The 24678-nt window shown below is 44.5% G+C and overlaps 2 protein-coding genes across 8 annotated transcripts in view; one reads left to right on the top strand and one right to left on the bottom strand.

Moving 5' to 3' along the window:
• The window catches only part of LOC117537787 (low affinity immunoglobulin gamma Fc region receptor II-like), a 122910-nt gene that overhangs the window by 22233 nt on the left and 75999 nt on the right, over nt 1–24678 (top strand). The gene's annotated exons all lie outside the window — the stretch shown is intronic.
• LOC117537789 (Fc receptor-like protein 5) lies at nt 13122–19044 on the bottom strand. Of its 2 annotated transcripts, XM_034203156.1 has the most exons (6): nt 18292–19044; nt 17928–17963; nt 17499–17753; nt 16760–16999; nt 16513–16689; nt 13122–13855 (listed from the first exon to the last, which is right to left on the bottom strand). In XM_034203156.1, the coding sequence occupies exons 1-6, from the start codon at nt 18320–18322 to the stop codon at nt 13743–13745; spliced, it is 852 nt and encodes a 283-aa protein (XP_034059047.1). In that variant the 5' UTR covers nt 18323–19044; the 3' UTR covers nt 13122–13742. The 2 variants fall into 2 exon arrangements, with proteins under 2 accessions (XP_034059047.1, XP_034059048.1); XM_034203157.1 differs by lacking the exons at nt 17928–17963; nt 18292–19044 and adding an exon at nt 17859–17889 and having other exon boundaries at nt 13123–13855.

The following is a 24678-nucleotide window of genomic DNA, read 5'->3' on the forward strand; positions in this document are numbered from 1 at the left end:
TGCCGTTCAGGCCGACGAGACAACCGATGTCTCCTGTAAATCGCAAATGGTGATTGTGCTGCGATACATTATGCCTGACCTCACAGTTACAGAGCGTTTTTTGGAGTTTGTGGAAGTAAAGGACAAAACTGGTGTAGGTCTCTCTAACAGCATCAAGGCTGTTCTGGAACCCCTGAAGCTGAAAGAAAAGCTAATCGCTCAGACCTATGACGGGGCGGCCGTCATGAGCGGTAACGTGCGCGGGGTACAGACGGTGATGAAGGAGACGTACCCAAACGCTCAGTTTGTTCACTGCTACGCCCACCAACTGAACCTGACCCTGCAGCAACTGTGTTCAGCAAGGATGAGCATCCTGAAGGGGTTTTTTGCAGATCTAACTGCTTTTTCCACTTTTTTCCCCGGTGCTCCAAAACGTGTTGCAGCTCTTGCAGAGGCAACACAGAGACGGCCACCGGCTGTGAGATGGAACTTTAAAAGCAGAACTGTGAACGCGGTTTGGGAGACCCGAGATGCACTACTTCAGTGTATGAAGCATATACGCGCACAACCAGGATGGGATGCGGTCACCATAAGTGAGGCATACGGCCTGTCAAAGAAACTGCGGGACCGAGCATTTATGCAGCTCCTGGAGTTTTTTTCGTTGCTTATGCCAGAAGTGGATGTTCTATACAACACTCTGCAAAAACGAAGCATCGATGCACCTGGGATCAACAGCGCGCTCTGCCGTTTCAAGGAACATGTCCAGAAAATGAGGCAGCAAACTGATGCATTGGCCGCCACTGCTCATGATGGAACAGACGAGCCAGGCCGACGAGTCAGCAGCACAGCGCCGGTGATGAAGGAGGCTTGTGACACAGTCATCTCACAGGTGGAACAGAGGTTCTCACAGAGTGACCATTTGATCGCTGCAAAGCTTGTTGACAGCTTATTCTTCCCACAGCATGTCCTGTCATTTCCTACACCTGAGCTTGACTGCGCCGTGAAACTGGCCTGCGTTGGGAAACAAGGAGAAGTTGAAGTCTGAGCTGACCACGCTCTACCGCCACAGTGAGCTTCACACTGGAAACACTGCCCTGTCTCTGTTGAAATCCATTCACGAGAACAACTTGGAGGAAACGTTTGCTGAGACTGTTATTTTGGTCAAAATAATAGTAACAACTCCGATGACGACATCCGAGTCAGAGAGGAACTTTTCCACCCTCAAAAGGATAAAGACTTTCACTCGCAACACCATGGGACAGCCGCGACTTAACGCATTGGCCATGCTTTCAATTGAAAGCCAGTTGATCCAGCAACTACAGGACTTCATCCCCAAAGTGATAGACACATTCTGTCAGAGGAAGGACCGCCGTGCCGCTTTTCTTTTCAAGTGAGCCTTCAGCTTTGGTAAGTTCATTTATGTCATATATTTTGTTGATCTTCTGTGTTTGGCCTCTGCTGGATCGATTGATATTGTGACCTCGATGATGAGTGTCTGTGTTTTCAGACAGATTTACAGTCTATGGGGTTTTAATGCTAAAGCATTACGGTTGTTGTTATTGTTAAGAATGACTTTGTGATGGTGACCTTTACTCCATGTATGAAGGTGCATTACTATGACATCCCCACGCTGTGTACGTAAATGTATGCGCTCACAGTGTTGCTCCTGTGGTCTTCAGTATGTAATTTGACACTCCCCCTCTCTCTCTCCTCCCCCCCTCTCTCTGTCCCCCCTCTCTCTCTCTCCTCCCTCTCTCTGTCCCCCCCCCTCTCTCTCTCTCTCTCTCTCTCTCTCTCTCTCCCCCGACCTCTTTCTGCCCCCCCAGTTTTGTACACCTAGAAACGCCACTGCTCATGAGATCCTCCAGCTCTCAGTTTCTTTTGAATATTCCTTTCTGAAATTAAGCAGAATTCAGCATTATCTGTCTCTTCCTAACAAGCTAGCACGACATCGACGGGCCAATGGCTCTGAGTGTTTATCACCAGGTCGGATGACACGGACGAGGAATCTGACTTGGTGTTGTTGTGCGTACAAATAAAACACAAATGAAAAACACAGATAGAAACTATTTGAAGAAACTGTAGTAACATTTAAACATATATTACAAAATATAGTAAAATATAGCAGTATTTACATAGAAATGGAATAAAATATGTGCAGGAATGAAAAACAAAATATTCAAAGTCAAGTCAACTTTATTGTCAATCTTCCAGTTTGTGTGTTCAGAGAGATCGAAATACCGTTTCCCACAATCCAGAGGAATACAAATAAAAATGAATATAACAATGTGTATAAAAGATGTATACAGGGCTGGTTTTTGGTATAGGCGACATAGGCGGTCGCCTAGGGCAGGGGTTCCCAAACTTTGCCATGCCAAGGACCCCCATATAGCATTATCCTCTGGCAGGGACCCCCCTGTGCAATTTTTCTTTTAAATGATGTGTACAAGTGCCTCCCGATGGAACATGCAGTGCGTTGCCACTACATTTGGGGCCTTCTGCCTGATCGAAGCTATCACTCCGCTTTCTTTACCTTCCAGTGCTTTGCAAAATAATATTTCCTCAACAAAGTTGTCTTCTGAAATAAATCTGATGTATGCAAGCAATTCTGCGACATTTGCTACATCCGTGCTCTCATCCAGCTGCAGAGCGAACACTAGCTCTCACTTGCTCCAACAGCTCGATTCTGATTGGCTTGAAGGGCGGTCCTGTGATTCAAAAACAAAAAATATGAAAAGATTGGCATCAAAGGACACATAGATTGATAGATATGTAGTTATTAATAACATCTAAAAAAAAAAAAATAAATAAAACTTTAAAAAAAAAAAAAATCCCTTTTCCCTCAAACTTTGAGTGACCCCCCTGCGGCCCCCCGGGGGGTCGGGGCCCCCACTTTGAAAAACACTGGCCTAGGGCACCAGATCTGTGGAGCTGCTGCGCTGGCAGCTCTGGGAAGGAAAACAGTGTTTTGACTGTTTGCGCTCACCCTAATGTTCGGCCTTGATGTAACAGCATTCATGATGAAGTCAAGGTAACACCCTTTTCACCCCGGTTACACGTTTCATCTGCCCCGTACGATGGGCGCTGTAAGTGATGAAAGTGGGGGGTGTTGGCTTATCAGGCGCCTGCAGCTCACAGCCAAAGTGGGTGTGGGATCGAGCGAGAGAGATAAATGCAATTTATGTAAACACATATTTCCAAGGCGCTCTTTTATAATTATTGGGGTAAACAGGTTTGAAATCATTCCGATGTAAACTATAGGACAGAAAACCAGACATATCATTTAAAACTGGAGAGATAAAAAAATATGCATAAATAAATGTTAACTGGTAAAATAAGATATGAATGAAGAACAAAAATAAAATAAGTTACATGTATTTGCTATTGGCTATGGTAGGTTACTGGTTATGTTCACATACTTATTTGATTATTAAAATATAAACCGATCTTTTTCATATGGGTGTTTAGAGTTGAACCCCCTAGGTCAGGTCTCTAGTAATGTGTGCTCAAAGTGCACCAGATTGAAGCATTTTACTTTACATTTTCAAACATTTCTTCCCGGGGGGGCATACCCCCGGACCCCCCTAGAGCAGGGGTGGCCAACCAGTCGGAGGTTAAGAGCCACATTTTTTCTATGTTACTGCAAAGAGCCACATCAAACACACAGTCACTGATAACGCTTGTTTCAGTTTTTTGTTTTCTGGAGACAAGATTTCAACCACGTCACTGATGCATCTTTGTGGCATTGGGATATATATTTTTTAAATCCTCTGGAGCAGAGAGAGGAGCTGTGGATTATTGTTATTGATTATTGCATCAGTGTTTCTTAGGGTCAAAAACACTAAACTCACAACTTAAAATGAAAGTGTTTAGTTTATTTAATAAAAGAGCACATGTTCAATGTGAAAAGTGACAGTAGTTATAGATTATTTGCAATTTGGTGCTATATATATATTTAAAAAATATATATTATATATATATTTTTGAAACACCTTGAATTTCAGGGGGGGCGCGGGGCTCCGTTGGCAGGGCGCAGCGCCCCTCCAAGACAATGGTAGGGGAAACACTGGATAGTGTTTAATCAACGATAGGTTTTCCCCCCCTCAAAGGTGATTGATTCACTGCATCGCAGGTATTATTGTGATTGGCTCTTGGGTCACATCAAAATTAGATGCGCTGTCATCCTCTCATACTGACACCTGACACCACACATACACACGTAGGGAGAGCCGGGACAAAAGTAACACGGGACGAAAGTAACGGAGCGATTTTATCCGAGCCCAAACAACTTTGACCGGCCAAATTACGTCAGAATGATCAGCATTCAATACTTAACAGACCTACTAAATATCAGGTTTAGCTGTCAGGAGTAGCTAGTGTTGTCACGATACCAACATTTTGGTTTCGATACCAAGTCAAGAATTGCGATTCCGATTCTTTTTTGATACTTTTCTTAAAAAAAGGGAAACAGTCTTAAATGTAATTATTGTGCTTTATTTCACACCAGAACCATAACCATAACACACACTTTTAAACAATGAGAACAATAAATAAAATAAATGACAAGATTTCCTATTAAATACAATTAATACATTTCTTACAGACAGGCCTCGTGGTGTCCGTAGGCTTGCCCTCACTGTCAGAGATATAGCTAAAATACTTCCAAATTTCGCTTCTGGCGTCTTTTTTGTCAACAAGCCGAGGCGCAGCGGCAGTTGCACTCCCACTTGCAGCCATGCTTCTCGTTTTCTCACATGCTCTGGCAGCTAGCGCGTGCACGAGAGAGGGGAGGCACTTAGAGCGTGCTTGAGAGGGGCGGGACTGCAGGCACGGCTGCAGAGCAGGGAGTGGAAGCAGAGCGCTGAACACACACGGCTCTTATTAAAACGGCGCTTTCTCACCGGAGTACTTTTCCCCGTCATTCTTAAAGTACCGATACTAATGAAACGGCGGAATCGTAACGTTTTTAACGGCAGGGTATCGCGGTACCTTTCAAGTATCGGTACACCGTGCAACACTAGTCAGGAGTCAATGTCTCTCCCCCAAACTCACACATATACAATTCGATATGAACTGAAGAGCCGCATGAAACTAGGCAAAGAGCCGCATGCGGCTCGAGAGCCGCGGGTTGGCCACCCCTGCACTAGAGGATGTGACGTCCACACCCCAATTAAAACATCTTCATACAATACTGAATACATTTGAAGCCTTTTTGATGGATATAACCAGCATGTCAATACGTTTCTGTTTTTGTAGTGTATTGGTCTTTTGTAGAGATTTTTCATTTATTCTTTATATATTCTATTCTGTATTCCTTGGATACTTGTATCTTTTCTACTGAACGATTTTCTGGCAGGGGGGGGGGCGCCAGCTAAAGTCTCGCCTAGGGCAGCAAATTGGTTAGAACCGGCCCTGTATGTATACCTATAAATACACAATCAACAGATACATTTACATAAGCACACATGAAGACACAAATGATTGCGTGCATTGTGTGTTTCCACCCTCATCGTGTGTTTGTGGGTAAACCCTGCAGACTGTTTGCTGTAAACGAGACGTTCAGGGTCATCGAGCAGCTCTGTGAGCGTTTATAAGAAAATCCATTGAAATGTTCCTAAATAAATCACAGACACTGGAAATCATACATAGTGGTTTAATCACACTGTAGATATTATTCTATTATTTATTCTCCCGTTGTTTATTTGTCTCTCTGGAAACTGATCTGGGTGGAACTCCGTGACGCAGAGTGTGTTGTTCAAGGGATATTCACTTTAGTCGTGTCTCGTTGATAATCCATCTTTACAGTGAACACTCAACCCCGTGTTTTATCAGAAGCACTTTAGTTCTGCTTTCTGTTTCAGTGAATCCAAACTGATCCGGCTCTATTAAGAACTGTCAGGCGGTGCTTTCAAGGACACTGTTGGGGAAATCCTGAGTGTCCTCCTCCAACATGAGAGCAACATGATAACAAAGGTATCCCACCTGTAGCTGTGAACATGACAGGATGTGTGATTACCTAGAAGAGCATCAGGACTGTTTGAGGCAGATGATTAGCCGCTTTCACACCAAGTACTTTGCCGTACTTAGTTCCCCCGAACTCTTTAGTTTCCTGGAACTAAAGAGTAGATCGCGTTCACACCGGAATAAGTCCCTGAGGGTGGATTACGCAAAGGAAGCCGCTGACGTCCCTTCTTCTTCTTCTGCTTTGGGTTTACTGGCAGGCCGCAAACCACTTCACGGCGTGTACTGAAAGTAAATCGCCCCCCGAAGTCCCGGGTAAATCGCCAGAACGCCGACACTTCCTCATCTCCACCGCTCCCACGTTTTATTTTGTGTTGCCATAAGTTATTCTCTCTCCGTTGGTGCGCGGGGCTAATGCTAATGCTAATAATGCTAATGCGAGCAAATCAAATGGCGGCTTCACAAAACTTGTCTGAGCTTTACGGGGCATGGTTTGCAATCCGCCCAGCCAATCAGAAATGTGAATGTTTTCCTCCCCAGGAAAGTACCTGCTCTCTAGCAGGGACTGAAAAGGTTCTCATGAACTAATTTCTAGTTCCAGATCTTTTCGGTGTGAACGCAAAATCCCAGGAACTATCGGAACTATTCCTGGGAAAAGTACTCCGGTGTGAAAGCGCCTATAGCTATGCAGTGGCGGTTCAGTGTGATTAACATGATGATTCACAGTAGCGTGGCGTGGGAAAAAAATTAGGGGAAGCCAATAATACGTCCTTTCTTTTGGGTCGGGGGTGTGGTGGTCATAATAATAACGTAACCAGATGAGTGATTACAGCACCCGGTATCATTTTACACACATTTGTATCATACGATGCAGGACTTACACACGCCTGTTATCTAACCGACAGGTCCGCACGCGCTCTCCAGCCCAAACTCTAATAAGCATTCATTCACAAACTAAATCAGGAGACCTTTAACGTCTTGCGTCCGATTCGCTCCTTTGTTCCTCGCTGTACACAGCTCCAGTTTGGGCATCGGCCTGTCATCAGATTGTATTTGTTGTTGCTGCTGTAGCGGAAGTTTAGTACAATTTTTTTTTGATGAAATACTCCAAATCTCCACCCTCCATAATTGCACTTGCTTCAGTTGCTTGCTACTTTCTAACGGCGGTGAGAGTGGTGCAGTGACGCTATCTATCTTCTATCGATTAGATTTATGATTCGAAAATTATAAAAGTAGGGTAGACATGTGGATATTATCCGACTGAACACAACGTGCATTTATCTAACAGGTTCGTTTTCCACTGACCTTATTTCGAGCTATTTTCCTAAATCCTATGGAGAAATCCCATTGCTTTCTGTCGAGGGAACCCGAGCGCAGCTTACTTCCGGGTTTTAGGATGCGTCACTGCAAAACTAAGTTGATGTGATTTGATTGGATTGTGAGGCAAGGGAAGCCAGCCGCCTCTGGCTTCCCTTGGCATGGCCCTGACCAATCACAGGTTGGCAGGGGCATCACGTGAGCCTCATCTGATTGGTCAATCTCTCAATTTTTTTTCACCAAGGGAAGCCAATTTCGGCTGGCCTCCTCTCGCAACAGAGAGTGCAATCTACTGTTTCACCATAACATCTAGAGGGGCGCTGTTTCACTCTTTGTAAAATACTCAATGAGAATGGGGGAGAGACGGACCGGCAGCAACACAGCACAGAATTTCCGAAACTAAACGAAGTTATAACTACACTCCGAAAAAACAGGGGAAGCCTGGCTTCCCTTGGCCTCCGGGAGAAAACGCCACTGATGATTCAGCCTCTATGGAGAGAGACATCAAGCATGCTCATTTCTGACGTGGAGCTAATCTGAAGTAAACATTGAATACTGCTTTCTATTCCTCCATCTTGTGACTGTGTGACTCCCTCTCTTGATATCAGCATGTGAAGGACACTGTTCAGGAACTAGTTGATGCTCTGTATGTGATGACTCCTTCCATTCTGGAGAGGATCACAGACACATGGATCCTGAGATTCAAGCTCAAACCGGGGACCAGGGATTATTACAAATGTTATGTATTGAGAAAAAAGTTTGAGATTTTGAGACAAAAGTCAGAATTTTTGGAAAAAAATCAGAACTTTGAGAAGAAAAAAAAAGTCTGAATTTTGAGAATAAGTCACTGCTAAGGAACTAGGTGATGCTCTGTATTTCCCCTTTCACATCAACGCGGTTCCCGTTCTAGCTCCTCTTGCGCTCTTCTGGTTCGAAACCGGTTTTTATGTTCAGCCCCGTGTTGTTCACACCGCACAGAGCCCGAGTGGTGCTGCGTCATAAAACTGTTTGGGGTTTTCCATCGTTGTGTACAAACTGGACAAAAAGTGGGCTTGTTGTTGTTGTTCAGGATGTTGATCCCGCCCCTGCCTCCGACGTAAGCGTGACGTATGCGGCTCTTGCTTCTAGTCCAGGGGTGCCCAACCAGTCGATCAGTCGACCGGTCGATCGCGAGATGTGTCTAAAAATAGAACAATATTCTGTTGTATCATTAATAACATAATCTTCCTGTGCCAGAATAATGCACTTGAACGCATCAAAGCTTTGTGATTGGCCGGCGTGACCCCATGTGTCGGGGCGTGGCTGGTGGGCAGTGGGCACTGGTTAGCTGACGTTGTCCGTGGCAACAGGAGTGACAGTCCGCACTCACACAGAAGCCAAAAAGCGTGGCTATGTAACAGAGTTAAAATGTGAATACATAATTATAAGTTTGTGAATGTTTCATTCATAATAAGTTGTGAATTTTAAGAGATGAGATCGTTTCATTTAAATACATTGCTTTTAAAATTGTTCTTTGTGACACGAAGAAAACTTCTGTGTAACTTTTGATTCATCATCACTATATAAATTAACTTGCCTTGCCTTGTACAAATACCTCAACCCCGTGTTTTATGAGAGGTGCTTTAGTTCTGCTTTCTGTCTCATGACGTGAATCCAAAAGGAACCGGCCTATCAGGTTCTGCCAGGCGGCTTTCAAGGACACCATGGAGGTTTTATTTGTCATGTAAACAAGTCTGACCGCTTCCTGCTGAGCCAAAACAACAACAACAACAACAGCTGACTGAGGAAATCTGCATTCAATGATAAAGTGAAGCCTGGTTTCTAGTCCGTGTTCCTGCGGAGAGAGCGCTCGGTTCTTCCATAGGAAAATAATATTAAAATGAATGCAAATATAGAGATGTAAAACTGAGTATTTGCCTTTCAGCCTTAAGTTTCTGTTTCCAGTCAACGAGAGAATGAATATGTTGATTATCAGAACCTGAAGAGTCTCCTTGAAGGAGTTTCCTTGAAGGAGTCTCCTTGAAGGAGTCTCCTTGAAGTCTCATTTATTGAAATGTCATGAAGATATCTCTGTCCTGCTGTTTTCAATCAACTGTTGTTTATATCCATGTTAATACTTGTGATTGTTGGGGATTGTTTTAATTATTATATAATATATCCTAATATGATTATTATTTAAACTAATTTAAATAGTTTTGATGTAGAAGTTTGATGTTTTTATTATTTAATTAATTTGTAATTTTCACAAGGTGAATGTCACATGTTAACCTCTGAGTCACTGGACAGACTTTAGAGCCTCAGTTTCAAAATAAGAGCATGAAAAACCCCCTCAGTCTGATTCAAATCATCTCTTTCACTTCTTAGGAACTCTGTTCTGTAACAGGGTGTGTCAGTTTAATGTGTGTGTGTGTGTGTGTGTGTGTGTGTGTGTGTGTGTGTGTGTGTGTGTGTGTGTGTTTAATATGGGTGTGTCTGTCAGTTTAATGTGTGTGTGTGTGTGTTTAATATATGTGTGTCTGTTTAATGTGTGTGTGTGTGTGTCTGTTTAATATATGTGTGTCTGTTTAATGTGTGTGTGTGTGTGTCTGTTTAATGTGTGTGTGTGTGTGTGTGTCTGTGTGTGTGTGTGTGTGTCTGTTTACTGTGTGTGTGTCAGTTTAATGTGTGTGTGTCTGTTTAATATGTGTGTGTCTGTTTAATGTGTGTGTGTGTGTGTGTGTGTGTGTGTGTGTGTTTACTGTGTGTGTGTCAGTTTAATGTGTGTGTGTGTGTTTACTGTGTGTGTGTGTGTCAGTTTAATGTGTGTGTGTGTGTGTGAGTCTGATTCAAATCATCTCTTTCATTTCTTAGGAACTCTGGACTCTGTGTGTGTGTGTGTGTGTGTGTGTGTGTGTGTGTGTGTGTGTGTGTGTGTGTGTGTGTGTGTGTGTGTGTGTGTGTGTGTGTGTGTGTGTGTGTGTGTGTCAGTTTAATGTGTGTGTGTGTGTCAGTTTAATGTGTGTGTGTGTGTGTGTGTGTGTGTGTGTCAGTTTAATGTGTGTGTGTGTGTGTGTGTGTGTGTGTGTGTGTGTGTGTGTGTGTGTGTGTGTGTGTGTGTGTGTGTGTGTGTGTGTGTGTGTGTGTTAACCTCTAAAGTATGAACACCACCCTGTTTGGCATCAGTCCATCTCTTCAGTGTTTCTGTGAAACAGCTCGTTTCAACTTCCTGAAACCCAGCAATGAGCCGCCATCTTTAAAAACACAGAGCCGTCTTCCTCATTTCCTTTCTTCTGTTTGAGCAGAAACTCTAAATAAAACCTTGATTTAGTTTCACCTCCTTCACGGTGAGAGCGGGCTTTAGTTTCACCTCCTTCACGGTGAGAGCGTGCTTTAGTTTCACCTCCTTCACGGTGAGAGCGTGCTTTAGTTTCACCTCCTTCACGGTGAGAGCGTGCTTTAGTTTCACCTCCTTCACGGTGAGAGCGGGCTTTAGTTTCACCTCCTTCACGGTGAGAGCGTGCTTTAGTTTCACCTCCTTCACGGTGAGACTGTGCTTTCATAGTGGGAAGCAGGAGAGGAGGAAGAGATGCTTTACAGTGTATAGAAACTCCTAAAGTCAGAGAGATGAGTCTGGGGTATCTGTGTGCCTCTATCTGAGCGCGCGATGAAACAGGTTGAGACACATATGTTTTGGAAGCACAATTGACTCTCAGCCCTCTCACAAAGTCCTTCTCCGTGCGCAAGCAGACCGATGCACGCGCTCTCTCTCCCTCTCTCCCCCTCGCGTGCGCAGGATAGAGGCTCAACAATAACCCATAGAGCTGCAGATTAAAGCACGAGCAGTTTTAGGGCGGCGGTTTTTCTTGGCTCAGTTTCTCTGTCTCTGCAGAAACATGTCGGTGAGATGAGGTCAAAGTGTTGTTATTGTGAAACAAACTGACACACACACACACACACACACACACACACACACACACACACACACACACACACACACACACACACACACACACAGCTCAGTGTGTGTTTCTGCAGGTTTTGAATGCACATATTTCCCTCCGAACTTCTTTAGGTGCAGCTCATACATCACAGTCAGGTTCCCACGAGCTGAACTATAAGCACTCGTTCCCGCCATCAAGCTTCTCAACACTCACATGTGTATACTTTTAAATGTTGGCCATGAGGTGCAACAGGTTGCCCGTTTGAACAATCACGCGCACACTGACGGATGTGCGTCTGATTGTTCAAACGGTGCATGAGTGTTGATATGTGAATGTATGTGAATGTTTATTATGTGTGTATATGTACATGTATGCGGAACTGCAGGACAGTCCAGAACCCTAACCCTACGGGGACAATAAAGTATATCGTGTCGTTTTACAAATAACATGTAAAACCAGGAAGTTCACGGATCCAGGAGATGTGTGTTTGGAGCTGGATCTGAACGGTTCACTCTCTGTTATCATTAGTTTGAGTCAGAAAGAGGGACTTCATGACTCTTCATGCTGCGATGCATGTTCATACAGAATACACTGGTAGATTCTGACGGGTTTTCAGACCTGAACTCATGCTTTAACCCTGATGATAAAGGTTGATCTGCAGAGCTCTGCTGCCCCCTGCTGCCCCCTGCTGCCCTCTGCTGCCCCCCGCTGCCCCCCGCTGCCCCCCGCTGCCCCCCGCTGCCCCCCGCTGCCCCCTGTTGCCCCTGCTGCCCCCTGCTGCCCCCTGCTGCCCCCTGCTGCCCCCTGCTGCCCCCCGCTGCCCCCCGCTGCCCCCTGCTGCCCCCTGCTGCCCCCTGCTGCCCCCTGCTGCCCCCTGCTGCCCCCTGCTGCTCGGTGAGATACTAACACTACATCTAGTTCTGCCTGACACCATCACACTCTGGACCACTGAGCCAGGTTTGACATGGGAGGGTTATAAAGTGTTTTTCTGTATTCCCCTAAATAAATAATGTTTAAAAACCAGCTGTGGATGATTTTTTTTTAAATCTAAATTTAGTCGAGCACCTTTTCAAGGACTTTTTAGTGCCTACAACAGATAGGAGAAAAGGTAGAAATATTACTAGAAATGTATTTATTTAAGTAAATTATATTATTACATGTATTATAACGTTTAATTTGAGCCTTTTGTTGAACTGTATACAAATATTGTGACGGATTCAAATATATTCCTCTTGAATATAGTGACTGTAACAATTCATATGAAATACATTAAAACTACATTCATCTGATTTGCTCTGATGTAAGCAGAGCAACGCTTCAAATAAGAAAATAGAGAATAAACAAATAAAATGTGATATTTTTATTAGGAAGTAACTGCAAAACAAGAGACATTTAATATGGACATACAGATGTTAACGACTTCCTGTTAGCTCGTATTGTTTTGAACTCAGGACCATAAACCCGTTTAGTCTGGAAAACGGTAAAAGTCTGCATTTTATTATAAAGTTGTGTATATTTGCAGACTGTTGCAAAAACTAAGAAGTTTATAAACATCAGTTTTTAAATCAAAAAGTGGTTTACAAAAACGCCAAAAATAAACACCAACCTCTTCAGCCCCACGGACCCGGTTCCGGGGCCGAAATCGCGTCATTTGCAGGAAACAAGGTCTAAGGAACCTTAATATTTAATAAACTATGAATATTTGATATCCATATAACGGGAAAAACTCATTTAACTGATCTTTTTCATTTTTATTTTCAAAAAAACACACAATGCTAAGTGAGCCTCTGAATTAGCCCCGAGCGAAAAATGCTAACCTATTACTGCACCGAAAATCACTCCTAGCTCCCTTATTACTTATCCTAGCTGCACATCCAACACATCGTTTATGATCGTAAAGACACAGAATCTAACGGTGCCCACCTCAACACTGAAAGATACAAACGCGCGACGTTATCAACAAAAACGTACATCAAAACAAGTGGCGCTAGGTAGCCTAAAACGCTAACATGGCTTACCTTGGTTTTGTCTGGTCTAAACTGGTCTTCAATGGCATTAAAACGATGCTGTAGTTAATCCATAGGTTAATATCCAATGTGTCTGCGTCCCCTTTGAAATGTTCTGATAATCCATCAGCAATAAAACTGCAATTCCGTTTTCAAATATCAGAGCAGGCCATTCCTACGCTCCTACGTAGCTTCATTGAATGTGCGAAGACGTCACCTTTTTTTTTAACATGAGTGTGTGCGGGACGATTTCCCTTCGATTCTATTGGCTCTAACGGCCAGAATTTAACCCTTTTAGAAGACATTTGTTCTGGGAATGTCATTTCCGAGCCTGAGACCTGGAAAACAGGCTTGGGGCTTAAGGGGTTAAATATTTTTTGAGTTTTATTTCTTTTATTTTTTATTCAAGAGAAGCTGATTTGAAACCTGTTGTTGCCCCCCCCCCCACCTGGAAGAAGGAGCCTCGTTCAGCTGAGAGAGAGACTACAGACTGAGAGAGAGACTACAGACGGAGGGGGAGTGGGGAGGGTGTGGTTTGGAATTGGGCCTGAAGATCAGGTCAGAACTGATGCTCCGTGGTGACAGCAGACATGACATCATCGTAGTCATCGTCCAATCCCTGCTCAGCGTGGGTGGGCGGGGTCATCGCCACGGAGACAGACTGGTCCCTTCCTGTTGTCAGAAAGAAAATGTAGAAAACATGTTGAGAGTTGTGGCTGAGATGAAATCCCTTTAGATCAGGGGTTTTCAAAGTGTGGGAAGGTGAGCCTCCCCTCAGAGAACAGAGGTCCAGCAAGAGAGCATGAAGACTGTTTCTCTCGTCTCTGTGTTTGAAGCTATCGCGCTGACTCACTGACTGCACCCATTTGATTGGCTGAGTAGCGTCACCTCCTTAAAACATGAAACAATACCTTTTTAAAACCTTTTTATCTTTATGTTTTAAACATATTGTATAAAACTCCCCCACTACTTGGACTATTCCTTGCACCCCTCTAGAATAAGCCTGAATGGTCTCAACCATATTGCATCAGTAACGTGCACTTGTTGTTTTAACAAGATCGCAGACGCTGGTAGCGATCGGAAAATTGAGTGTTGTTCAGTTTGTGTGTTGTGGAACATGCGTGTGCGTGCACGAACATACCACACACCCAATTCCAATAGCATGTTCAATTCACTGCCCTGGAAGTTAATACAGTTGTTAAAGTTGGAGCAGCCTGAGGACAGCCGCTCTTCCTCGCATGTCAGTCGCCGACACCTTCTTCCAGAGGACAGGCAAATCTAGCTGCAGCACCACCCGTATATTTTCGCACGCCGTGTTCTCAACACAGATTTTTAAAACATTTTTTACATTTTCAACATCGTGGATACATCAGTGTGTTTGCTCCCGGCAACACACTGAACGTCAACTTTGCCTCCTTATTACACTCAGCCTACTTTAGTGGGAACAATGAGTCTGCGTCTTTGAAGCACACAGGAATAAACGCAGATCCTCCTCTGGCTGCAGCCGACCGGCACTCACACAGGTAGGTGGAGGTGAAGGGAGTGAGCACTCTCACAGGTAGGTGAAGGGAGTGAGCACTCTCACAGGTAGGTAGAGGTGAAGGGAGTGAGCACTCTCACAGGTAGGTGAAGGTGAAGGGAGTGAGCACTCTCACAGGTAGGTAGAGGTGAAGGGAGTGAGCACTCTCACAGGTAGGTGGAGGTGAAGGGAATGAGCACTCTCACAGGTAGGTGAAGGGAGTGAGCACTCTCACAGGTAGGTGAAGGTGAAGGGAGTGAGCACTCTCACAGGTAGGTGAAGGGAGTGAGCACTCTCACAGGTAGGTGAAGGTGAAGGGAGTGAGCACTCTCACAGGTAGGTAGAGGTGAAGGGAGTGAGCACTCTCACAGGTAGGTGGAGGTGAAGGGAATGAGCACTCTCACAGGTAGGTGAAGGGAGTGAGCACTCTCACAGGTAGGTGAAGGGAGTGAGCACTCTCACAGGTAGGTGAAGGTGAAGGGAGTGAGCACTCTCACAGGTAGGTAGAGGTGAAGGGAGTGAGCACTCTCACAGGTAGGTGGAGGTGAAGGGAATGAGCACTCTCACAGGTAGGTGAAGGGAGTGAGCACTCTCACAGGTAGGTGGAGGTGAAGGGAGTGAGCACTCTCACAGGTAGGTGGAGGTGAAGGGAATGAGCACTCTCACAGGTAGGTGGAGGTGAAGGGAATGAGCACTCTCACAGGTAGGTGGAGGTGAAGGGAGTGAGCACTCTCACAGGTAGGTGGAGGTGAAGGGAATGAGCACTCTCACAGGTAGGTGAAGGGAGTGAGCACTCTCACAGGTAGGTGAAGGGAGTGAGCACTCTCACAGGTAGGTGAAGGGAGTGAGCACTCTCACAGGTAGGTGAAGGGAGTGAGCACTCTCACAGGTAGGTGGAGGTGAAGGGAGTGAGCACTCTCACAGGTAGGTGAAGGGAATGAGCACTCTCACAGGTAGGTGAAGGGAGTGAGCACTCTCACAGGTAGGTGAAGGGAGTGAGCACTCTCACAGGTAGGTGAAGGGAGTGAGCACTCTCACAGGTAGGTGGAGGTGAAGGGAGTGAGCACTCTCACAGGTAGGTGAAGGGAATGAGCACTCTCACAGGTAGGTGAAGGGAGTGAGCACTCTCACAGGTAGGTGAAGGGAGTGAGCACTCACACAGGTAGGTGGAGGTGAAGGGAATGAGCACTCTCACAGGTAGGTGGAGGTGAAGGGAATGAGCACTCTCACAGGTAGGTGAAGGGAGTGAGCACTCACACAGGTAGGTGGACGTGAAGGGAATGAGCACTCTCACAGGTAGGTGGAGGTGAAGGGAATGAGCACTCTCACAGGTAGGTGGAGGTGAAGGGAGTGAGCACTCTCACAGGTGGAGGTGAAGGGAGTGAGCATTCTCACAGGTAGGTGGAGGTGAAGGGAATTAGCACTCTCACAGGTAGGTGGAGGTGAAGGGAATGAGCACTCTCACAGGTAGGTGGAGGTGAAGGGAGTGAGCACTCTCACAGGTAGGTGGAGGTGAAGGGAGTGAGCACTCTCACAGGTGGGTGGAGGTGAAGGGAATGAGCACTCTCACAGGTAGGTGGAGGTGAAGGGAATGAGCACTCTCACAGGTAGGTGGAGGTGAAGGGAATGAGCACTCTCACAGGTAGGTGGAGGTGAAGGGAGTGAGCATTCTCACAGGCAGGTGGAGGTGAAGGGAGTGAGCACTCACACAGGTAGGTGGGGGTGGGGGAACCCGCTCTCCCCCCCCCGGGGAGGCGCGCCTCACACTTTGAAAAACGCTGCTTTAGATGAACAAGCTGAGAGAAGTTACCTGTGGCCCTCTCTCGATATATAGACACCATGAGGAAAGTGGAGATGCAGTACGGGCAGAAAACCACCAGGTGGCAGATCAGCCTGAACACAAGGTGGAGGGAGGAGGCAGGAGGTGCAGAGGAGGCAGGAGGTGCAGAGGAGGCTGTGGGCGGCTCCATGGAGGTCGTAGGTTTTTCTGCAGAGAGAATCACACCTGGTCAGGTGAACATCTGAAGGAATGAGTCAACCAAAGGAAAGCTCCTCACCTGAGACAGACAGCCGGCTCTCTGGAGACTCTTTACTCTGGACTCTACACTTGTAGAGGCCTTCATCAGACCTGGAGACATGGAGGAGGGTCATGTGACCATCAGACTCAGTCCCAATGAAGACGCCATCTTTGTAGAAATCAGCAGAGGGGGGGTCGGCCATCTTTGTTCTACAGGTCAGAGTGACGTCATCTCCCTCCATCACAGGGAGGGCAGGACTCTGCAGGATCACTGATCCACCTGAACACAGAGACAACATGGCAGGACAAACTGTATTCATGTTCAAATGGAGAAGACGTCACATACAGTGATTCTCATTGCCATTCCTAAACTGTAGCTTATGTTCATGTGACATTACAACCTTTGAATCTGGAGCCAATCAGACGAGGTGTTGATTATTTGATGATTTCCAGGGACTGTATTCTTGTTCATATATCCTTGTGAGGACCATCTGGAGTTTAAGCACTTAAGAGGACACTTTTAGAAAAAGAGCATTTTCTCTCTAAAATAATTATATTTTAGAAATAAATAATATCGTAAACATAGTTTTTTCCCAGTCCCTAAAGTACGAGACTGTACTGAGGAGTGTTTTAGTGGATGATAGTGTGTGTGAGAATGTGTGTGTTGCACCCTGTGGTTAGCACAAGCTAGCAGCTCTGAGGTCGTCCAGCTTCCTCTTTCTGATGAACTTCTTAAAGTGTTTTTAGTATTGATGAGGAAACAGAGAGGCTGATCTTACCAGAGACGGTGATGGTGATGGTGTTACTGGTGGATCCCTCTGTGGACTCACACCAGTACTCTCCACTGTCCCTTGGGTCCATGGGGCTGATGGTACAGGAGGAACCAGCAGGTGTTCCCCAGACTTTACACTCAGTTCTTCTTTCCCTGCTCGTGTTTCTCCTCACAGTCCATCCCTCAGAGGCGTCCTCACATCTCAGAGAGACAGGTTCATCTCTAAACACCTGAGAGCTGCTGGGAGTCACCGTGAGACGAGCTGGAAGATTTATAAAACACTGAAGAAGAAGAAGCCACTGATATGTTCACTGATGAATCTAACATGCAGAGTTCAGTTTGTGAGGACAGAAAAGAGTTCAGTTACTCTGAGAGTGATGCATCAGGTCAACAGAGACTCAGCTCTGAGTTTGTGAGACGGAGAAAGTGTACTGACCCTGGTTAGTGGAGCAGCTCAGCAGGGAGGTGAGGACTGAGGAGAAACCACAGTGTGAGTTTACTGCGACACCCAGGACACTTCAACAGGTCTGTATGCTGCTTTTAGAACACATGAATGTAGTGCAGAGTTAGCACGAGTCAGACTGGATAGAAGTTGAGGAAATACCAGACTTCTCTTTCAGCACTTGAATGCACCACAACAATCATATTAGTGTGCAGTTCCTCCTGAACGTACCAGACAGTAAAGAGAGTTCCATCTCTCCAGACTCTGGATGCTTGTTGTGCAGGTCAGTGACCTCTCAGGTGTGTTTATGATATCTGAACGTCTTCCCTCATGCTAACAGTATAAAGATTGTACTTACAGACGAGGCGTTGAAGACTTGTTGGATCCATTGTACCTCTTTGTGATGTGGCATCAAACTGTTTCTCTGAAAGTAGCTCACACCAGTTTCCTTCCTGTCACCGCTTCCTTCAACCACTCTGAACACCTTTTGAAACACATCTACTAATCCTTCAGGTTATCAGTTGTACTCTTAGCTGCAAGGCTTCTGTGGTTAATACAAATAAAATAGTTTCCACTCAAATTAGACTCAGAGAATACTCTCTCAGTCAGAGTGAACACAACAACACAAGAGGCACAACTCAACATAAAAGCTTTTATTGAAGCAAACTAAGATTCTCTTTATGTTTCTGTTGGATGATAAACGTTAAAGAACTGGTCAGTTGTGTTTTACTGGCATCTTGCACACAGGTGGACCACCTCTGTCTCTTAATTGGCTGCAACATAGGAAATATAGTCTTTTATTTACCATGCACTGCACAAGTTCGCCACTAGATGGCAATATTATTTTGATCAAAACAAAAAACTGTCTCTAACACTTCCTCTTATTAGTTATTGGATTATGAGTCAAACTTAAAAAATAAAACCTGTCCCAGAATAAAGTTCACAGCAGTATGGAGTCACTGATAAACCCGTTCTAGCCCAACACTAACCGCCTTTGCTTTGGCTTAGCGGTGGTGACGTGAAGTCATGTGACCGTGCTGTAGTTCCTTTATAGCCCAACATTAGCCTCCTTTAGCTTAGCGGTGGTGACGTGAAGTCATGTGACCGTGCTGTAGTTCCTTTATAGCCCAACATTAGCCTCCTTTAGCTTAGCGGTGGGGACGTGAAGTCATGTGACCGTGCTGTAGTTCCTTTATAGCCAAACATTAGCCTCCTTTAGCTTAGCGGTGGGGACGTGAAGTCATGTGACCGTGCTGTAGTTCCTTTATAGCCCAACATTAGCCTCCTTTGGCTTAGTGGTGGTGACGTGAAGTCATGTGACCGTGCTGTAGCTCCTTTATAGCCCAACATTAGCCGCCTTTAGCTTAGCGGTGGTGACGTGAAGTCATGTGACCGTGCTGTAGTTCCTTTATAGCCCAACATTAGCCACCTTTAGCTAAGCGGTGGTGACGTGAAGTCATGTGACCGTGCTGTAGTTCCTTTATAGCCCAACATTAGCCTCCTTTAGCTTAGCGGTGGGGACGTGAAGTCATGTGACCGTGCTGTAGTTCCTTTATAGCCCAACATTAGCCTCCTTTAGCTTAGCGGTGGTGACGTGAAGTCATGTGACCGTGCTGTAGTTCCTTTATAGCCCAACATTAGCCTCCTTTAGCTTAGCGGTGGTGACGTGAAGTCATGTGACCGTGCTGTAGTTCCTTTATAGCCCAACATTAGCCTCCTTTAGCTTAGCGGTGGTGACGTGAAGTCATGTGACCGTGCTGTAGTTGTTTTATAGCCCAACATTAGCCACCTTTAGCTTAGCGGTGGTGACGTGAAGTTATGTGACCGTGCTGCAGGGGCGGATCTACCGGGGTGGCATGGGGTGGCAACTGCCACCCTAAATAATAGCCTTGCCCCCCCAGCTGCCACCCCAGTTGGCATCTTTGTTTTGAAAGAAAAGTTGTGGCTCATCGGACATTTATGAGACAAAGTCTCTAATGTCCGAGTGCAAGTGAATGCAGCACAAGATGCACGTCATGTAACCCCTCCCCCGGTCCTGGCGCGAGAGTGGAAATATGATTGGTGGCGAATTCACTTGAACGTGGGGACGGCGCAAAACGAGAAGCATTCGGACCCAAGCACTGAAGCAATGAGGTGCGGTCTACAATGAGAGAAGAGCCTGTCAGTTTGGCTGTACTCAGCATGGAATCAAAACGCACTACAGCTGTTGATCTTAATACGTTTGTGAGGCGTTTTGCTGAACAAAATAGTAATCGCCGCATTCAGCTGTAATAGACAACTTGATGCTCTGCTCACGGATGACTCGATGAGAATAACAAACTGTTAAGATGATGACCTTGTATGCGTGTATATCTTGTTTTCTTTGAGGGGGTCTGCCCCCAAAAAACAGTTTTAAGTCCTGAGAAAGTAAAATAAGACGGTGTGTAAAACTACACTGCCCAGCCAACAGAAAGTAACCACTTTGATTGAACTAGGCCAGCAGGTAAGGACCTTCCACTGGATAATAACTGCAGCGATGTTTATGCTGAATACACGTTTTTTAACCCTAACTGATGCAGTTAGTCACTTCTTTAATGTTTGTTCTTTCTGATGTAAAGTCAAGCTTGTAACTGTTTATCAATAATGATATAATTACTTGTTTTTCAAATTTGAAGGAGGGTGAGCAAGCATCTTGATGAACATTCATCATTAACTCCTCCAAAAAATATAGTTTATTCAATAATAAATGAATATGTGAATCATAACAGTGATTGACAGCTGATAGGAATAATATGATTGTTAATAGTATCATATTCATTCAGACAAACATCGATGAGACAGTTAATTAATGTACTTATTGCAGCAGTCTGCATAGATTGGTACCCCTGCTGGTCTAAGAGTGAAACTCATTCAGTTATTGTTCAGTTAAAATTCATTAAATTACGTCTGCCACCTTGTAAGGCTTTACTGATGTGCCACAATAATATCACCTTTGTGATTGAGTTAAAATATTAATATTGTGGCTTTCCAAGTTAACATTGATTGTAGGGGTGTAACGGTTCACAAACATTTCGGTTCGGTACGTACCTCGGTTTTTAGGTCACGGTTCGGTTCGGTACGTTTTCGGTATAGCAGAAAAAATTATCACAAAACATTAAACATTTTTTAAAGATTATTATTAAACTGTGACTAATGTATTCAAATAAATACAAAATATAATAAAATAAACATTAAGGTGCAGCATGTCGATGAACTGAAATAATCTGTATTTGAACTGTACTGTTCCTGAAAAGCCAGCTTGACATTAGGACTTGCTTGTCATTGTATTTTCATGTTGTTTAAAGAAAGATGAACTTGTCCACATTGCTTGCTGAAAGGGCAGATCTGCTGGCACTAACAATGTCTCTGTGGAGAACACCCTCTCTAGGGACAGAGGTAGCAGATACAGCCAGGTTGCGCTTTGCTAACATCGCAACATAAGGATATTTGGTGTTTGTAATAGCGTTGGTTCGGTCTGAACTCTCTGCGAGTGGTGGAGGCTTACATGCTAGCGGGAGTTGGGTTTGCACTTCAGTCTTTTTTGTTTTGGTACCGGTGATATTCACGTTCGGGTGATGCCTTTTCAAATGAGTGTGAAAGTTTGATGTATTGCCAGCCGCGTAACCAATGTTAGTTGAACAATGCCGACAAACAGCTTTGGTTCGGTCCACCTGTCTTTGTCCTTCATCCTTGTACGTAACTGCGAAACCAAAATGTTCCCAAACCGGAGACTTCAATGATGCTGGAGGATTTTCGAGCTCAACTTCATCTGCGTTCGCCATTTCGACAGTTCCTCAAATTACTGACTACATTTGAACGCATCCCTGTGACCAACTCTCATAGTATGCCTCTCGTCCAATGAAATGACTTGCTCACTCTATGATATATACCTGAGATTACTTCCATAAAGTTGTTCATGTTCTCAATTTTTTACGTTTAACGCTATATTCGTTCGGTACACACGTGTACCGAACCGAAGGGCCCGTACCGAATAATTTCAGTACGTGTACCGTTACACCCCTAATTGATTGATATGATTGCGATTTAAATCAGCATATACTTCTGTCAGGGGATGCCACCCCTCAAAATCTCCTGCCACCCTCTTGCCACCCCAAGAATATTTGTCTAGATCCGCCCCTGCATATATATATATAGGATATATATACAATATATACAAATACACAATATTGGACACAGACTATAAAGGGCACAAAGTTTCATTCACTAATGAAAGTCAAACACATGTTTGTTTCCACTGTTTTATTGTGTGCCTGTCGCGATAAGCAATTCATTGACGTATCGTACGATAAATAAAAATGAACTCGATAAATTTCCATTTACATGAGGATGTGACTAGCAGTTTGAAAGGATGTACTTGAACTATTATTATATATTATCATTATGTCAGTGGTCTAAAATGGTCATACAACGGTGCCGACAATATTATCGTTTATCGCAATAATTTCCGGGAAAATGTATCCAACAAAATTAATTATCGTGAGAGGCCTATACATGAAACACACACACACAAACAAATCTACAGACTTACTCCAAACTGCCAAATATATTAATTAACACACTCTCACTCTCATATACTCTTTGACTGTATTTTGGCCGAGTAGAACAATAAGCAGCAGACTTTTACTTTTTTATCATTTCTACTGGATCTTAGATCTGCGCTTGCGCAATACAGGTCAGCAGTTGATGCTCCAGAGTATTTGTGTTGGGTAATCTATGGTAGGGCTAACCCATACAGTGGTGGGGCTCATGTCAGTATTTGCAATGTAATTACATACACGCTCCCCTTGACAGTGAAACGCCACGCGTGAGGTTTAGATTATTTCCCTGTCTCAATCCAAATGGAACTGTATGAAATAAAAAGGCACATTTGTCTTGTAGTAAATAAAAAGTGCGACCTGGAGCCAATCCTGCAATTTCCCCACAGGTGAAAGAGTTGCCATGCTGAAAACCCAACCCCTGCAGGGGGGTCTGGGGGGATTCTCCCCCAGGAGATTTTTTTTGTTTTAGTTTTGAAATAGGCTACTAACATAAAATACACATTCTAGTATTCTCTTGAGAAGAAAAATAAATAAATCTATTACTACACGACATATTAAAAAAATTAATGCCATTTTACGTTGTTCTGAAAGCTGAACCTGCTGCTCCTCACAGAGAGAAGAGGGAAGAGGCTGTGAATTACTTTACATTGAGGATAAGGGTGGATAGCCCCCAGTGTTCTGTGTGTCAAAATGAAAGACAGCCCACACACCTATCCAGGGACGTGCACAGACATTTGGAGGGGCTATTGCTCTAAACTGGAAAAAGGGCCTCCCCCCGAAAAAATCATAAGACCTTTTTTTAATGTAAAAGTAACCAAATGATTATTACATCAACTAAATTGAACAGTAATTCACATCTCATAACAAAATAAGCTAAGGCGACTACTTGCATTCGGTGACTTAATTTCAAAAATGAAAATCAGGGACATTTTTTGTTTTGCGGTCCATATCTCATTAAAATATCTAATGTTAGGAATTATTAAAGACAAAATGGGGACAATTCTGTTCTAATGTAGTTTGACCATTGTAACTGCTGTGCAGTCCAGACATACTGATAAAATAGGGCCTCTAACCAGGGGTTAAATTGGGCCGGGGCTGTCCGGGGCTCAGCCCCGGCACATAGGACGATGCTCTGACGTCATCGCCCTCGCTCATTTGTCATTTGTTTAAGCCATAATGTCAAAACATCTCTCGTTCTTAATATAGACTTTATTTAGGGTCGATATGTGTTGACTTTAACATTTAAAATAGCAGATCTCTGTGACAGGATATCGTTTTTCTGCTTAGTGAACGTGTGTCTCTGCAGCACCGTGGCTCCTTCGTGAAGAGAGTCTGCAGCGGTGTGTGTGTGTGTGTGTGTGTGTGTGTGTGCAGAGAGTCTGCAGTGGTACCGCCAAACCCCGACCCGTCTTGTAACACGGAGCCCGTTTCCTACACCATCAGGGCCGGTTCTAACCAATTTGCTGCCCTAGGCGAGATTTTAGCTGGCGCCCCCCCCTGCCAGAAAATCGTTCAGTAGAACAAATAAAAGTAACCAAGGAATACACAATAGAATATATAACAAATAAATGAAAAATCTCTACAAAAGACCAATGCACTACAAAAACAGAAACGTATTGACATAGGTCATATACATCAAAAAGGCTTCAAATGTATTCAGTATTATATGAACATGTTTTAATTGGGGTGAGGACATCACATCCTCTAGGGGGGTCCGGGGGTATGCCCCCCCGGGAAGAAATGTTTGAACATTTAAAGTAAAATGCTTCAATCTGGTGCACTTTGAGCACACATTACTAGAGACCTGAACTAGGGGGTACAACTCTAACGGCCCGTCCACACAGCGGCGTGCGTTGAAGCTTGCCGGCGGGCGTGTCTGAAACTTGACCAACAACCAATCACATGAATCTCCCGCCCCTGACATACAAGCAGCGGTTTGATTGGCTAGAGCTTGTACTGGCATATGATTCGATTGGCTGACGCTTCTGTCGTGGCTTCAAAACTTGAACATTGCTCAACTTTTGCAGCGAGCCACGCCAGCAAAGTGACGTCACCCCATTCAAAGTGAATGGTGAAGCTTTCAACGCACGCTGCTGTGTGGACGGGCCGTAAAACACCCATATGAAAAAAATTGGTTTACATTTTAATAATCAAATAAGTATGTGAAC

The sequence above is a fragment of the Gymnodraco acuticeps genome, unplaced genomic scaffold (assembly GCF_902827175.1).
Source record: "Gymnodraco acuticeps unplaced genomic scaffold, fGymAcu1.1, whole genome shotgun sequence".
In the NCBI taxonomy this organism is placed as follows: Eukaryota; Metazoa; Chordata; class Actinopteri; order Perciformes; family Bathydraconidae; genus Gymnodraco; species Gymnodraco acuticeps.

Excerpts from the sequence above, each read along its gene's own strand:
- LOC117537789 (XM_034203156.1), bottom strand. The coding sequence starts at position 18,322 with ATGGATCCAACAAGTCTTCAACGCCTCGTCT. Across the intron at positions 17,754-17,927 it reads GAGCTGCTCCACTAACCAGG|CTCGTCTCACGGTGACTCCC; the intron begins GTCAGTACACTT and ends TAAATCTTCCAG. Across the intron at positions 16,690-16,759 it reads GAGCCGGCTGTCTGTCTCAG|AAAAACCTACGACCTCCATG; the intron begins GTGAGGAGCTTT and ends TTCTCTCTGCAG.